Source organism: Coccinella septempunctata, chromosome 5 (assembly GCF_907165205.1).
Source record: "Coccinella septempunctata chromosome 5, icCocSept1.1, whole genome shotgun sequence".
NCBI classification, from domain to species: Eukaryota; Metazoa; Arthropoda; class Insecta; order Coleoptera; family Coccinellidae; genus Coccinella; species Coccinella septempunctata.
The window spans coordinates 2,884,004-2,902,773 of NC_058193.1; the positions used below are offsets into that span (position 1 = coordinate 2,884,004).

The 18,770-nt window shown below is 35.6% G+C and overlaps 1 protein-coding gene across 1 annotated transcript in view; it reads right to left on the reverse strand.

Annotated features, from left to right (window-relative positions):
* The window catches only part of LOC123313827 (metabotropic glutamate receptor 2-like), a 642,000-nt gene that overhangs the window by 46,436 nt on the left and 576,794 nt on the right, over positions 1 to 18,770 (reverse strand). The window contains exons 7-8 of the mRNA XM_044898875.1: positions 18,374 to 18,480; positions 2,794 to 2,943 (exon numbers count right to left, since the gene is read on the reverse strand). Coding sequence (XP_044754810.1) covers positions 2,794 to 2,943; positions 18,374 to 18,480 — 257 coding nt within the window. The remainder of the gene's footprint in view (positions 1 to 2,793; positions 2,944 to 18,373; positions 18,481 to 18,770) is intronic.

Consider the following 18,770-nt stretch of genomic DNA (forward strand, 5'->3'; position numbering starts at 1 on the left):
ACCCAACTTCAGCATCGCACAAAATTATCGGTGGTTATAATATTTTTTGGAACCAAATTTAAATGAGTAGAATGTCGGCTTGCGGGCTAATTCTGTTGGTATGCGATTCCACACCTTGGGAAATGGTGTGGGTTCATATGATTTTAGTACCTTGAAGACGATGAGCAGTGAACGCCAATTCCTTCGCTGTTCCATAGTCAACAAATCCATATTTTCCCAGATTATGGACGAATCTTATCTCAGTAATTTGTAATCGTTCTAGCCTGTTTAATTAGATTCTAGTAAGGCCATATAAGCTGTGTCACCACACGTCATTAAATGATCTTGGAGCAAATGCGATAGGTTTCAGTGTGCCACCTGCTTGTGGGATAACACAGCCCCCGCGCCAAAATCACTTGCGTCGCTTGATATCACTTAAATTTAATTCAGATCATAATGAATCAGCTTCTTGCTTGATGTGAGAGAGTTTTTAAGATTATTTATGATCTCAGTTTTTTTTCGATCCACTGCCATGAAACGTTCTTTTTTAAGAAACGGTATAGTGGAGTGCACTGTAGAGGAGAGTGCCCTTATATCGGACCCTTTTTTTGAATGCCTCATATCTTTGAAGGAAATTATTTCAGGCAGCTCTGATTATGAGCAGCCAATATATGTGATTATCAATAAAACAAAACATGGTATCAAAAGTTTATTTGAAAAAACATAAATCAACTATATTAATGAAAAAGAAATAGTTAACACATTTTGTTGAAACTGAATATGGTTCCCTAATATCGCATATCCGATAATAGGACACATTTGGGTGGACGATATTAGGTCGCCTCATTCAGTCAAACAGAAGTCACATACAAACTTCTTCTTCCTTTCCGAATTGGAGCATTCTTCATGCACCCATTTCAAATACTGGCAACATCTAATCCATTATTCACCTTTTGAGTCTTCTGAGAACGGGGTGCGATATTAGGGCACACTACACTTCAAAGGTTAGAATAGTGAAAACATAATTTATATCAACTTCTAATATTATTCTGTGCGCCCTAAATACAGTTCGGAGCTTATAAATACAATAATTGCTCAACTCGAAACATTTTACTCACCTGTTTTGCATAAAATTAAATGAATTGCGGACACTCTGAAAAACTCCGTATAGCTGAATTCACGTTTTTCTACCCTATTGCCCTCTAGTTGTTCGTAGCCGTTTTATACTTTGAATACACTCTTAAGCCACCTTCTATGGCATAAAAATCACAAAGAATTGTACTCCAAAATATAAGATTGGAAATAAATCGATGGTGCGATATTAGGCACCTGAGTGGTATTCGGGTACTCTCCTGTATGTGAAGATTCTTAATGAATTTCCCAGAAAAGACCGGAGCTGTGTGGTGTTTTGTGGTGAAGGCATCTGCTTGATTGCTTCAACGCGTTCCTCAGTGGAATGTAATCAATTTTCGCCTATTTTGTGCCCCAGGTAAGTTACACTACTTCCAAGCACACATTTTGATTTTTGCGTTTTTATTCCTGATTTTAATGGTGCACCTTGTTCATGCAATGTTTATTTAACATACAGGGTGGGCTTTTTAAAACGAAACAGACGAGACAACCACCTTTATTGTTGAAGAAAGGAATTACCAATAATAATTATTTCGTTTTCTAATGTTGACAATTAACGGTTACCATCGTAACCACAGAATGAATTAGTCAAATAATTGATGATTTCAGAAAGCATGGTTAACGGAATGACTGGAACTGTACGAAATTCAAAATTAAATATCTAGAAAACGAATGCAATAATTGAGAAAAAAATCAATACGCTGAATTCAGGATAAAAAGGCCTTTCAAATGAGGTATCACTCACCCTATCTTTCCTATTCAAAATTTAGGGGTTGTTGTTCTAACACTAAGGGTTGAAGCGATATAGTTGTGAATTTGACCTCAAAAGTTGTCCCCCTCGAAACAAAAATCAACGTGTCCGAGCATTTTTTCGAAATAAATTTATTCCGCTCGTTATCTCGTCTGTTTCGGCCTGAAAAGCCCACCTTGTATATTATATGTCTTCGTATATGCTAATTCGCGTATGTTGCGTATCGTACGTATTATTATTGCGCGTCGTGGTACATCCCGCTTGCTTGGCAGGAATGCAGCAATATAAGTGGAAGGGAAATATACAACAACACTGTACTGATGAGTGGACAACGTTCCCGAAACCGGTCTACAGTTGTGTTAAGATGTTTTCAACTTCGTTGGGATTTTCTACGCTTGCTCATGACTAGCTCGTATTATTGGAACTACAAGTGCCACGTGAAGGAGTACTACGAACTCAATTTCCACAAAAATTGTATATTACGGAAATTATGAAGGAAGACAGAGCGAAAAGGTTTGATTTCAAGGTTGTGACTGATCTGCCCCGGACATCGAAATCATAAATGGTTAATTCCTTCAATGATACGGCTAGTGCATACTATGCGACATGAATTCAGAAGTATAACACCCGCTGATAATAAAATCAATGAATATTACTCTCGAAATCGAACTAACAAAGTACAATTACTCAAAGTATTGACAGAAATAACATGCTGACCATGGTCAGAGCAACAAATTCATACCCCAAAGAAAATGTAATGAATGATCGGCTCCATTATTCGATGTCAGTAGTGAATATGACCAATGAATACACTCTAGCGACATCTGAAAGGAAACCAGGACCAACCAAAGAATAACAGAGCTATATTGATACATTCCATATCATTAAGTCAAAATGAAGTCAGCTAGTTATGAAAAGAATTGAGCACAAACCTGACATATTGAGATGGAGTTCTCCTTCTAAATACTCCCCAACTCTAATCCAAGTATACTTTCCGGGAGAGATCTGTTTGAAATGGATGATATTATATCTTGCTGGTCCATCTCCGTTATTATCAAAGTGGAAAAAGTCCCCACTCAAACCTGCAATGATAAAAATAATGAAAATCGAATACAGGCTATATTTCTGAATAGAATGAATTGAAAAACCATTTTTAAAAGGAGTTAGTGATCTTTATTCGGGAACTTTACACTTATACAATGTGACCATCGGAACTTCATCCATTTTGAAAGCAATAATAAAACTTTGTTTTATCAAGATTCAAGTCAAAAATTTTCATTTTGGCCAGTAGGTTTATCATTTTTGTTTCGAATCAGATATGAAATCTTCCAATTGAGGCCCACCTAAGAGCCACTTGCCACTTGCTTACTTGCATATTTATTTCAGTACTCAAAATTGAAATATTCAGAAATCATATGCGGTTGCAGCAAATATTGAATTTTCAATATACCTTACCCCATTTATTTATGACAGCAGTCGGCTAGCCATGGAATTTTGACACATTTCACACTGTATTGTAAGAAAATGTTATGGGTTATGACGCTTGTCCAAACAGTTTTGGATTTCAAATCATGGCGCTCTTGACCGATTTACATAAAAGTTTCAGAAAATCCATAATGGAACTGAAAACATGTTATATGATTTTGTGGAAATCATTTAATCTGTTTTTAGTTGCTTGAAGTTTTATTAATGATATATTTCCCACTATGTGGATTTACATCGGAAAATATGTGATTAACATAATATACGTTTATACAAACTGATTGAAGGGATTAGGAACCTTATCTTAGTAGTTATTTGCATGGAAGGGACAAGACATTAGTATTTGAATATATTTATATTTGCTACAGAAGAAAATTAAATTATTGACACATATTATGCAGTTGCTTGAGAAGAGTTTCTGGTACCAGGACTAAAGGTTTAAGAAGTCAGGATATCAGATTCTAAACAAGAATTCATTTAAACAAAATCAGTCGAAAGATGATATACATCTGATGCAGTGCTACGGAATGGGTATCTTTCAAATGAATCTTTTTAGGTCTCTCCCAATGGAAGGAAATTCTCTGTCATCCTCTTCATTCACAATCTTCACGATTATGGAAACATTCACTCAAAATAAAAGTTGTTCGAAAGCACATGAAATACATCATTTGTTATTAATACTTACATGAAATATGTTCGATACCCTCTGATATATCGTCGATTTAAAATTATCAGGATTAGAATGATCGAATTTCAATTCTAAATAGCACTTCCTGATACCCTGTCTTCCCAGTTTCGTGAGCATTTTCGCAGCGGTAACAACAAAGATTAATTTCATCTTCAGTAACTAGTTGTGGCAACGTCGTTTTGACATTAACGACATTTCATGAGTGCTAACCTTACTTCGATCCAGTTACAAAAACCCAAGAAAAGTATTTCATGGCCAATCGACTGCTTTTATAAAAGTGAATGGAGTAAATGTAGCCCCTCTTTCTAACTTCAGGGCAATTACATGAACCAATTCTGCATATTCTTAATGTAATAAACATTAATAATAGAATGATCACTCCTAAACAGGGAGGCAATGAATAGAATAATAAGGATAAATTCAGATGCATACCACCCGCCGACATGAATATCAACAAGTGTTACGATCTGAATTGAACTAGCCAATTTGCCATCGTCAAGGCCCCAAATGGAGTACGCTCTACCGAAGAAAAGAAGATGATGAGCATGGTTTCGGTCTCATTTGACCTCATCAGAGCAACATAGCTTTTTTCCTCGATGGAGTTCTTGGGTGCAATAAGTTTTGTAATATGTAGGTGAATTTCGTAATATCCCTTCAGAAAATAGGTTGTTGAACTTGTTTATGCATTCTTCATCTATAGTATCTACCTGTTCTATAAAGCTTCTCAGTTGCTTGTTGACCTTTTTCATATCACATTTTTTAAAATTGTATCTTGGTGGTTTCACAGTATTTCTCGGTGGTGTTCCAAGATCAAATCTGATATCTACAGCAAGATGTTCTCCTCCTAGGTCCGGAATAAGATTAATATTTTTGAAGTTGTGACTTATATTCTCCGTGCACAATATTATATCTGGTGTGCTATCTATGCCGTTGGCCCTTAGAAATGTGGGTGGTGTATTTTTCTGTATGAATGTTGAGTTTTGTAGGAAGCTGGAAATTTGTTTTTTTTTCTGTCTGTTCATGTTGAAATCACCTATAATGATAGTAAATTTGTATAAGGATGCCATTGTGAGAATAGTTTCTTCTATTTTTGCGGAAGGGTGGATATAAACTAAGAAGATGTGTAAACGATCATTTTGAAATGGCACTGTGATATGTAGACATTCATTAAGCAGATTGTTTATTCTTGGACGATTGGCATTTCCTTTGCATAATGTGGGTTCTACCTGAATTAAAGCGCCTCCTTTGACATTGGTGTTTACTATGTTTCCAGGGCTGTGCACAATTTCCCAATCTCGGTATTTTAAATTGCTTATGAGTGAGGTTTTTGATTCAACAAAGAGAGAGCAATTGATGTTGTTTTTTTCAATGTAGTAGTTTATCAACGATTTTTTTCTAAGGTAACTATTGATATTCGAATATAGAATATTAAGCGGCTGCATTTATTATAAATTGGACATTGTTGTCTCCTTTTATAGGTTGAGTTGGTGAGTCGGTATTGGGGCTATCCAAATCAAACATGAGTATATACATACGGTTGCCTGTGAATAGAACATGGGTATCTATATTGAATTCCACTATAAATCTTTGTTTAAGTTTTCTAATTAATTCGTCTCTATTTATTTGTGAATTTTTCTCTTTGTTTAAAGTTGATGTGTATTTATTGATTATATAGTCGTGTTTTGATATTGCTGAGTGAATTCTTGATTTTTTCACTTTATTTGGTAGATTCTGTGTTTTTTCATTTATTGGTTTCACTGGAATATTAGGGATTCCTTCCATTGGTTTGGTTGGTCGTTTGGGGCATTTGAAGGACCAGGCTTCATGATCTTCCGCTTGGCAGGCTTTGCATTTGGGTTGCAGAGTTGATGTACACTTGAAGGTACGATGAGGTCCAAAGCATTTATTGCATTGAATGTTTTCCTGGCATTCTTCTGTTGCAGCAGTTGGTGCTAAACTAGAGTAAACAGGGTAGTGACAATTTTTATTAAACAAACCATTTCCCAACAAATATTCAGTTGTTTTTTCATGTGCTGTAATGATTCTTATCAAATGTGTCATTTTTCCAGTTGCACGGGATTTTATTCTCTGACAATATCTGTGTTCCAAATTTTTGTTTTTGAGGTGTTCACTAATATCTTTATCTTGAATATTCAATTCTATTTGGCCAATAACAACAGAATAGGAGGGTTCTACTGATCGTTTTGTGTGTTGGGCATTAAATGTAGTTTCCTTGTAGTTAGTAACGACGTTTTCTTTCTTCAGATTGTCCAGTGCGTCGATAATTTTCTGTTTTTCCGTATCGCTTTTCACCAGAAAACCAGTTTGAGTTTTAATGATGCAGTCTAGGGAAATTTTGTTTGCCATATGTCTGCTACGTCAATTCTTGTGATGTTTATGTTCACCATGTTGATATAAAATAAATATTTATACTTCTTGAAAGTGAAGGTCGTCGACCTGATGGCAGGTTTTGTTTTGAAGTTGTTATCTTGGACTTGTCTTGTGGCATATGATTTGTTGTTATCAGTGTTTTTATTTGGATTCGAATGTTGTCTCTGAATTTTATTTTTTTGGTTTCCATCTGCTGTTTCTGAATCTGACGCAGTTGTTGTTCCCATAATTTGATTCAATTCTTTTTGGGAGTATTTTTTTCCAAAACGTTTTCTTTTATTTGTAACGACTCTAAAGTCCATGGAATCGTCTTCGTCGGCATCGTCTGCCATTTTTGATATATTCGCGGCGAATTATCTTCAATAAAAACGCAATTATATTCACTGATAAGTGCACAGATGTGTTCACCATGTGAGCTGGCGCTGAACTGATATGTTTTTAATTAGTCCAAATTCAGGGTTCTCGAGTATGGTGCTCAAAAAGAACAAAAAAATATGAATGCGTGCTTTCATTCGATGTGAAATTTTGCTTTACAACTTTTATATGCGTCACTTTCCTTTCCTCATATATATATAAGCTGCTTTCAAAGATTTTTCCAGGAAATCAATATGAAACATAACATTTCACAGTGTTTCTGGAAATTGTCCCAACTTTGTGATTCATTAGTGAGAAAAAGTACACACCTGATCTCATTCGACGTAGAAATCAGTGCTCTATAGCTTTTCTCCCAAGTAATTAGTCGACATCCGTATTTCCTGAGGACATATGATTGAAAAACTACAAAAAAACCATTTCAGAGCACATTTCTTGGCCGCCAAAAGTTCTGCTCAATTTCTTTAAAGGAAAAAACCCCAGATGATTTCATTCGGTCACTGATGAAGCCATTAAAACAATAGAAATCTGTTACAGGCACAAAATCCTTATTGAATCTCAATTTAACCGGACTGAAATGGATGAGTTACACTCGTTACAGATCCCATTTCAGGCGAATAACGCGTACGAACTCGTAGCCGCTTGAATACGCCCGCTCTAAGTCGCCTGCAGTGGACAACGCTGTATTGAAATACGTTACTTGGGATCTGTAGCGGCTTGCCGTACGTTCACGCTCGTTTACGTGAGCGCGTAGCCGCTCGAATACGCTTCCAGTGGACACCCGGGCTCAGGTCCGTGTCCGCGAAAAATGCGAAACGAATAACCGGAGCATAGGCGCGTACTACTCTCGACTCGGAAAACAGATAGGAAATACGAGAAAAAGTTTCAGAAATTCGAGATTTTTCAACACGAATGTAAACGCATCCAGCTTCACCCGGGGCCTGTTGCCATTTCTTATCACTCGAGTCGATAAGGTCCATTTTCGCGAAACAGCCAAGGGAGATCAGCACATCAGCTGACATTAACGTAACCTATGTACCTATGTATGTGGGTCAGCTGACCCAGATTTTTACTTTTATATTTCAGTTAGACCTAAAATTGCAATAATATCAACTTCGAGTCTTTATACACTGCGCAAAAAATTAACGCACATTCTGAAAATCTCAATTTTAATGAAAGTTAACTCTACATTGACTTTATAACTTATTTTTTATGTTCTCTCGGGAAGGTTTTGAACGAAACAAGACACATTAAATGGAAGAAAAATTCAGGATTTCACCGAATCTTATGTGAAAGAAGAGAAATGAACAATTTTCAAAATACTGAAATGCTGATAAGTGATTTAATACTTGGTATTTCCACCCCTTGCGTTAATTACAGCTCGGCAACGACGGTTCATACTCAAAATGAGTGATCTTAAAATGTTCTGATCTAATCCTTCCCAGATTTCTCCTAGTTGGATTCCTAAGTCATTAAGAGTAGCTGAATGATTTTCTGAACTTCTCCGCCTTCTATTGAGGTTGTACCAAACCTGCTCAATCGGATTGAAATCTGGACTCCTTGCTGGCCATTCCATTCGAGAGACTTCAACCTCTTCAAGGTACTCCTGAACGATGCGCGCACGATGGGGTCTGGCATTATCGTCCAAAAAAATGAAATTTTCACCAATATATGGGGCAAATGGCACTACATGCTCTTCAAGAATGTTCCTTATATACTTATCAGCATTCATAGCTCCATTACCTACGACCAATAGGTCTGTGCGAGCAGTTAAAGATATATACCATAATCGATCCTCCCCCGAAACCAGTAGTATTCAGGAAATTGCACCGAGCATATCTTTCATGTGGACGTCTGTATACAAGGAAACGTCGATAACAATGGTAGAGGCAGAATCTAGACTCATCTGTGAAGAGAACTCTTTCCCAATCGGCCTCTTCAGAATGGATATGCTCTCTCGCAAAATCCAAACGCGCCCTTCGATGGGCTGGGGTAAGAGCTGGGCCTCTTGCCGCGACACTCTGAGGCGATTTCTTATTGTCTGAGTGCTAATTTGCACCTCATGAGTTTGCTCAAGCTGAATTTGAAGGAGGCGAGCGGTTACAAACCGTTGTCTCAACGAAGAAACTCTCAAGTAACGTTCTTGAATGGCAGTTGTTACCCGTGGTCTACCCTGTCCTGGTCTTCGGACATTCATACCTGTCTCCCTGAATCGCTGCAACAGTCTGGACACACTTGTATGGGAAACTCCAAACCTTTCTGCAATTCTTCTTCACCCTTCTTCTCGCAAAACTACCGTTTGGGCACATTCCTCTTGGGTCAAATTGCGTGTTTCGCGTTGCATAGCGATCGAGTGTAGAAAATCAAACGAAAGAAAAACTATTGATCACTAGAATTGATCGAGAACAACTGATTTTAGAATGGAGCCAATACATTCAAAATCTGATAATATCATTTTTTTTTATTCCTGCTGGGAAAAAACATCTGTATTGAAGAAAACCGTTGAAAGTGGATAACATATACATGCATAAGTCTGATAAAAATAATTATCATTGAGAACACCTTCAGTTGTAGAATAAATTTGAGATTTCCATAATGTGCGTTAATTTTTTTGCGCAGTGTATTTTCACTGCCCAACAATTTTTCCCCATGTCAGTTATGTATGAGGATCTTTCAAAATTACTACAGAGGTTATGTTCAGTTTCGTAAACAATTGCATTGACTTAGCTTATTAAGGAAGATATAGAAACATCTTCAGTAAGTAAAGGCTTTATGCACTCTCAAGAGGGAGTTTTCAGGTATCTATCTGAGAAAAGTCTGTTCAAGGAAAATCTATCGAAGAAAAATTCTTCAACGTTATGATATATTATATGTATCCTGAAATCTAAAATGCTCATGGAATATTTGTGTGAATATTTGTGAATAATGTTCTAACATTCCAAATTGATTCTTGATTAAGACTATTGTACTGATGGAACCATATTTGTTTTAATACATACAACGTATGATCCTCCTCGAATTAATATTATTCCCTCAAGTCATATAATCATAATTTTGCCCCCGGCATATCTCTGATATCAATGCGGCAGTCGGTTAATTTATTTTTCCTTATTCATAATAGTATGGCGAAGCGAAATCAAATAATTACCTATGTTTAAGGAAGGAAAAGACTCATTTCATAGCAAGGATTATAGATCATGTTTTATAATCCCTGATTTCCTTGATTCCCCCTGATTTCATTATTGATTTTCATATTACGATGACTCTCATATTCCTCCTGTTTTTCAAGTTCTGAAGGACCGTCCAAGAAAATTGGTATACAGAGGGATGTATCAGAATGTAATTTTTTGTTTCATAATACTACAGCTCCGAGGATCAAAATGAACTATTCAGTCTACGATGAAGCGCCTATTCCTCATTTTTTTAAGTTTAGAAAGGCCTGCCAAGAGAATTGGTGGATAGAGGAATGTATCAGAATGTGCTCAGTAAAATATTTTGTTTCATTTTGACAGACCTAGAACGCTTCCTCCAACGATCAAATGAACCGATTATTTTTCTATTCAGAATGTTTCAAGGATTCCTTCTACAGAAGATTAATCAGTTCAAAACATCCGGCAAGGAAATTGATGGCGAAACTACATAGAAGGATGACTAAAATATCCTAACATAATTTTTCGTTCATACTACAGCACCGAGGATCAAAATGAACTATTCAATCTACTATGAAGCGCATATTCCTCATTTTTCAAGTTTCAAGTTCTATAGCTAGAATAATGTATTAGAATGTACCTACTCAGAAAAACCACCTCCAACGATGAAAATGAACAGATATTCTTTTTACGTAGGGCTGTTAGAAAGAAGTAGAAATTTGTTTTTGTAAATCTGATACATTTCTCTATCAATTTTATTGGCCAGTCGTTTTACACAATCGAAAAAATATGAGGAACTTACTCTCCATCGTCTACAGAATAGTGTTGGTTCATTTTAGTCCTTGGAACTAGGGCTCTAGGGCTTTTAGAACGGAAAAAAAATTAATTTGTCTGACCGTCTATTTTGAACTGATATTTCTCCCGGACTAGAAATTCGTTAAATATTCTTAATAGAAAAAAAAACCTTTTTTTAGGGTTTATAATTTATATTATAAAATCTTATTTATAATCTTTGGTAGGAAGTCACTCCATCTCTCCTTGCATATATGTAGCTTATTATTCGCTTCGGCATTCTATTCTAAATAAGGGAAAAAATTAACAGATTGCAGCATTGATATCAGACATACGGTATTGACCGTGGTGGAATAGTCGTTCTTGGAACTGGATACACTGCAGTGTATAAATCGGGTTGATTTGATTGATTGATTTTATTTTGGCTTATGACTTTTTTTTATTGATTTGGTGGTAGAAAATGGATCCAACGAAAAAATAGATGGCTGGGCTTACTAGTTATTATGTATTATTACATTAAGTGTTGACCTAAAAATATTTTTTATTGATTATTGAGTAGATTTACAAGAGGTGAAATTCAGGAGGTGATTTAAGTTTGATGCGTACACGTACACGCAATGTTGGAACAGTAATATAAAACGAATTTGTTATTATACGTCACTCTTGAGTTTTCTGAGTAAGGACAAAACCATTCCTATTCGGCACTTATTATTTCACAAATCATAATATTGGGTGAATAGTTTTCATGCACATATATGTTTAGATCTCTTTTCGTTGAATCATCTGAATTGAAGAAAAAAAACAGACACATCCTCGATAAATTTAATATTCATAAACTTTCCCCTCATATAAAATAGAAGAATTTTTACACAAGAATTTGAAATTATCCATCACTCGAATTCATTCAACCATTCAAAGTCAAAGATGAAAACAAACTAACAAATATCTTGATTTGCAATTTTCGAATTTCTAATTCGTGCATGCGTGTTAGTCAATTCCTGCCAGCAAGTTGGCTCCACTTTTTCCCGTAGCCTAGTACGCGTGTTTTAATATTGGTATAATAGATATTGGAGGAAAAGGACCGAACTGCTTGATTATTCTGTGAATTCCGAAAACTATAGTCGGAACAGTGGTCAACATGGTGGTAGTGCTGTGTATTGTAGATCTTATGTGTCTATATCGGCAACTGAAGTCAAGGAGTTTGCGCGTCTCAGCGTTAATTATTCATTCGTGCATTCTTGTGCTCTGCGATGAAGGCAAACATTGCCTGTGATAGGGATGTTTATATAATATCAATTTATAGATCATCTCACCCGACAAGATCCGACCTAGAAGTATTTTTTGAGAAGTTCACAATTTTACTACAGAAGTTGACCGACATGAATGCTTTTTATTTCATTGCAGGCGACTTTAACATTCATCTAGAGTCCACCAATAACGATCGTAATAAACAAAAGATTCTTAATATCATCAGCTCTTTTGCTGCAAAATTGGCGATTACTGAGCCTATAAGAATTGATTCTTGTTTAGATAATATCGTAACAAATTATGAGACATTCACTGCACATAATGAACAACCTCATCTTTCAAATCATTCAGCCCAGATTCTCGAGTTCAATTGTTTTTCCTCACGGGGGAAGAGTTTCACATTTGAAATCAATGATGATTTGTGAAACGAATATGAATAAGTTCGCTGACATTCTGTCCAGACAAGATTGGAGTTTTATTTATGAGGTACCTTCGAGCGATGAAATAAACAAATGTCCTTGTTCCATGATAAATTCAAGTGTATTTACGATGAATGCTTCCCGATCAAAAAGATTAAAAAAACACAAGGCAAATTCAAATCTGGACTCAAACATCCTAATGATAGTATTGCTCATATCAAAAACTTGCTTGATATTCTGTATACAATTCCATCGAAAAACTCAGAATTAAAACCAGTTTATTCTAAGGTTAAAACATTGTATGATAACCATTTAAGAGAAGAAAAGAAAAAATTAAACATGAACAGATTACTTAGTTCTACCAATAAGTCAAAAACCTAATGATCAATCGTTAACGGAAAAATTGGAAAAAATAAGAATCAATCAGACATTCGCATGAAGGAATCTCCTAATACCATAGTTGAGAATTTTAGTCGTTATTTTTCCATCTATAACGGAGGTTCTCTTCCTTCTACGATAGAAAACAAATGCCTTGGTTCTAGAAACTGTAAAAGTTTCTTTTCTTTCGATGTAGATGAGTTTGAAATTCTGAAAGTTGTTAAAAGCTTACCTGGGAAGAAAAGTACTGGCATTGATGATATAGACATAAATGTGATAAAAAAATCAATTCATTTCATAGTTGAACCTTTCAAATTCATAATTAACAACAGTTTCAGAGATGGCATTTTTCCTGATTTGTTAAGAACTGCAATAAAATCAAACCACTGTATAAGAAGGACGATCCTAGCGAACTGAAAAACTATCGTCCTATAAGCATTTGAACAAATTTTTCTAAGATCTTCGAGAAAATTCTATGTGGCAGATTATTGAATATTGAATTTCTTCAAGAATCAAGGGCAAAAGCACGGAGACTGCAATGTTTGAGCTTCTTGAGAATATCATCAGCTCCGTTGTAGATGAGTCTATGCCATTAGGCAATTTTAGAGATTTTACAAAAGCTTTTGAGTTAGAACATAACGGTGTTAGAGATAAACAGCTTGATCTCCTCAGAAGCTATTTGAAGGATCGACCACAAATTGTTTCGGTAACTATTGATGGAAAAACATACCACTCATCAAGCGTAATCATAAATCAGGGTGTTCCGCAGGAAGTATTCTTGGACCCCTTTTGTTTTTAATATATGTTAATGATTTGCCTAATGTCATTCCCATGTGGAAAGAATTCTTCACCAATTTTGCAGACGACACTAATGTCCTGATAAAAGCCAAATCTTCACTTTCATTGAAGACTCTTGCACATGATATAATTTTTTCAATAGATGAGTGGTGTCTAGCCATAATTCGCGAATTAACATATCAAAGACCAACCGCATTTTGTTTTCTCAATGCCGTTCCCGATCAGTCGATATGTCTGCTTTCCCCCCTGAGGAACTCACTAGACAGACCAAGTTTTTGGGTCTTACATTCGACTCACAGCTCAGTTGGCAGCATCATACAGAGAATGTTATTGCCAGACTTAGATCTAAATAGATAATAGATTAGTGATCTATGATCTAAAGGTATTGAGATCTGATTGTTCTAAATCTTTTCTGATGGCTGTTCATTATGCGAATTTTCAGTCCACCGTGTCATATGGATTGATTTTCTGGGGTGGCAGTGTGCATGCGAAATCAGTTTTCAAATGCAGAAAATGGCGGTTCGGACAATATTCGGATTAGCTTATAGACAATCCTATAGAGGCATCTTCAAAAAGAATGGACTACTTACACTGTCTGGTCTGTACATTTACAAGTTGATGCAATTTTTCTACAAAAATCCCCAATATTTTCGGAGCTTCATACGCCCCAATCTTTATCCTACCCGTCACAATATGTTGGTGTATCCAGTGCATAGAATATCTTCTACCGAAAGGGGATGCTCATACATGGCAGTGAGTCTGTACAACAGCCTTCCTAATAATATTCGCGAAATAAAAGATTTCAAAACCTTCAAAAGGAAAATATTAAATTCTTTAATGGATTCGGAACCATATTCTGTGACCGAATTTTTGTTGATTGGGAGCAGTTTGTAGGGTTTACATTCTGTTTTTATTGTCATTTATGTATGTTTTATGACTTGTTTGTGTTTCATTTAACAAAATGAATAAATTATTGTTATTGTTATTGTTACAGTAAAAAACTGAAATTCGATGATTCGATTGAATTCTCAACAATCCTAACAGGAGTTATGTACTTTCCTGTAGAATGTGATACTTTTCCGCAAGAGCTAGACTGCTGTTGATCAGATCGAAGGGGAGCAGAGTTCTAGACCGAGAGCTGGCAGCAAAAACAACTACCTCATAAGTTACCAAAGGTTTGGAATGGCACTTTGATTCAACTTTATAATGTGAACTTGAAACTGTCCGTCTGCTGTGCGTGAGTGACGCCTTATTGGATAAAAAAAATAAAAATATGAGAAAAAATCAATTAGAACTTTCCAATTATTACCAAGATGAATGTTGTGTCAAAATGGTCTAGGATCCTAACTGAATTGAAATAGTAAGCGTTTGCCATCAGGGGTGGTCGCTATTTTGAAACAGACGCTGTCAAATATAGCAAAAAGACGCCAGCAACTTCATTTCTCAAAATCTGGTCGAATTCTTTCTCTATGTAGACCAGGGGACTCAGTCCAGAAGGCCAGGGCTTCATCAGAACAGAAGATAGAAGTTGGATGTAGTCTTCTATGTTGGCACTATCTGATGAAGTGTTCGATCCTAAAAATTAATAATCATTCTTCAACGTCTAATAAATTAATTGAGACTGGGAGTTCTGTTTTCTATGTCGGCTATGATTTAACCTGACAACGTCAACTGATGATCTTCTTACCATCTGAATATGGATCTTCACTGAATAAATCTTTCGATGAGGCATATAAGTGGGTGTAATATTGATCAAAAGGTAGAGACACAAAGATTATTATTATTATCTACTCTATAATCTTTGGTAGAGACAGTTACCACTGTCATTTTTGTGTCAAATTTTCAATTAATATATCACTAATCGAAGTATTACTACCTGAGGTAGTTAGTACGCGTAGATTCGCAACATTTCTCGCCTTTTATAACCATTTGTGATTTTTCCTGATTTGAAAAATTTCTCGTGAAATACGAGCTAACATGTAAGTAAAAAACCGCCATCAAGTTCTTCATAAGTTAGCTCACTTTTTCTTGAGAGATTGTCAAATTATTTATTATTGTAAGTTATGAGGACGAATGGAAAAATCTTCGGCCTACTAACAGATGACTTCTATTCTGTGAATATGTAAAAGGTCTAGTATAATTATTTTAAACAACAACATAAACATAGAAGTCGTCGAGTAGAAATTTCATGTTAAAAATGAGCAATTTAAAATTACCTTATTATATTTTGTGCTGCTATTTCATGGTTACAGAAACAACGCTATGAAAACGTGTCTATATCAGTCAAACAACTGAAAAATCATAATATATTGAATGATCCTAGTAAATATCTGTTGTGATTAGTGCAATATTATTCAGTCGTATTGTGATGATTTCTTTGGGGGTGAAGGATCCATTGAAACAAGAACACTCGTCCCTTCTGAGCTGAAGTTTCGCTTTTATTCAAAAGCGCTGAAGCCCTGAATATGCTTTTGAATATAAAGCAAAACGTCAGATTAGAAGCAAAGAGTGTTCGCTCCTCAACACCCAAAGAAATCATTACAATACAACTGAATAATATTGCCCTTGATAATTGCACAAACATGTCAAAACTTGTCTAGTATCACTAAAATTGAATATAGGTTCTGCGTAATTTAATTATAGCACAATTCTCAGAACTCTGGAAACATCCCTCGTCGATAAAGATGAAGTATTTAACAGTGCAAGTAGTGATGAAGGTAAGGCTATTCTGGCCATTAAATAATCAACGCATTGAGTTAGCATATTCAATTTCACACTTTTTCAGATTTTTCAATCAATGTGTGTTTTATATCTGCAATGATTTTGTTGTATTTTGTCTCTTGTTTTTCTGAACAATATCCACATAATAAGATTAATTTTTAATTGCTCATTTTTCACATGAAATTTTTGTTTGAAGACCTTTATGTATCCGTTGTTTTTGCGAATAATTACACAAGACATTTCACATATTCATAGAATTGAAGCCATCTGATCGTAGGATGCGACCGTATGCCGAAGATTTTTACATTGGTCCTCATAACTTGCAATAATGAATCAATTTTGATTGTGAAGATGAAGAAGTTGATGGCGCTTTTATATATACATGTTAGTTCTTATTCCGAAAGACAATATTCAAATCGGGAAAAATCACAATTGGATATAATACGCGAGAAATTTTGCAAATCTACGCGTACAAACTACCTCAGGTGATATACTTTTAGGACATCTGTCTCGAGAATGCGACCGTCTGAAAATGTTTTTTTTTCTGAACTTCGATTAGTGATATATTAATTGAAACTTTGACACAAAAACGACAGTGGCATTTTTATGAGGAAGTTGATGACGTCTTTTTGCTATATTTTACAGCGTCTGTTTCAGAATAGCGATCACCCCTGTTGGCAGACGCTTACGATTTCAATTCAGTTGAGATCCTAGACCATTTTGACACAACATTCATCTTGATAATAATTAGAAAGTTCTAATTGATTTTTTCTCATCTTTTCAATTTTTTTTTATCCAATAAGGCGACCACTCAGGCACGGCAGACGGACGGTTTCAAGTTCACATTATAAAGTTGAACCAAAGTGCCAAATCAAACATTTGGTAACTCATGAGATATTTGTATTTGCTGCCAGCTCTCGGTCAAGCTGTCGAGTGCGGAAAAGGCTCTTTACAGGTGAGTTAGGTACAATATTTTTCCTACTAGTGTAAATGGAACATGGAGAGTTTTCGTCTTGACACCGACATTAGCAATTCCAGTCTCTTCCCTTTCATATCTCAAACGAGATTTTTGTAGTGCACATTTCAAATTTTCTCCTAGTAATCCAGACAAACATCTGAAAAATTTCCAAAGGAAAATCAGAGGATGAATCGCATTAGCTGTTGATTGCGAAATCATATTGAAAGAAAAATGAGAGCTAATACGAATCTTCCACGATTTTCAGTCCTCGTATTTTCCAGTATGTTCAGATGCAATTTGTTGTAGTGTAGCACGTGAAAGATATCTCTGAGCACTTCTCTGTCTCTTCACTCGATGATTTTAAATCGAATCCTTTTCATTGCGACTATTTTACATAAAACTCGAAATGAATATTTTTTCAATGCTTTTATGGAAGTTTGAAATTAGCTTATGTTTCCATGGAAATGTTCTTGTCATAACGTGATCTTTCGAATCTTTTCTGCAGCTTTGCCGCCAATATTCATTTGGAATTGTGGTTGACGCAAACGAATTAGAATTAGGCTACCTGAAAATTTAATATTTGCTCAACACAGGCTGAAAAATTAGGGAAAACGATGGTCGTGTCGAACATTGAACATTGAGACTCGGTAATATATCACGATCATTCACGAGTCATTACGATCCGCTTGTTTCGAATGCAGCGACACCTAACTATCAATTTTAGAATTATGTTTCGTGTTTAGTGTACCATCCCAACAGATGTCACTGGATACATGAGTGATTTATCTATATTTTTGAGTTAATCTATGATAGAGACATGCCAAAATTTTATGATTGATGCGACGCTTTAATATTTGCGTGCGGAAAAATCCCTGTAGTCACTTTCCGCAGGGCTTTTTTCCGCACGATTTTGGAAAAGTACTACTTTCCAAACGTGGAAAGTAATGCTTTAGAAACGCTAGTAGGAATACAATTTTTCAGGAGTCACATTAAAACTAACCAACTATTAAATTACGTTCATATGGACATCCAAATGCGTTCTAACTCGGTATACTAATAGTTTAGTCTTATAATTTAAAACGAACCTCACAGTTATGTTATGCCTACTAAACATACCTTCAAATTTAACTTTTTTCAAGTACTTTAGGAGTTCTGCCCCTTTTGTTGGCCTCATTGCATCGCAAAGTCCAGGTCTGCCATTACAAAGCTCCTGATGCATGTCCCTGAAAATATAAAATGTGATAAACACATAAGTAGTTCTTTCGATGTTTAATGAGTATACTCTTCCGCACTGATTAGCATCTCTCGGTACATGGTCCACTACCGGGAGGTCCCCCAATAATCTGACAAAATGTTTACACGATGGATGAAGTGAATAATGCAACTTTATGGAGCTTTTTTCATAATCAACGGAATGTTCGAGATGGGTAATACATTATTTGGGTTCATTTGAAAAACTTGAAAAGGAGTTTATTTGTTTCTCATTTGTAAACGTTAGTTTTCAAAAACACAA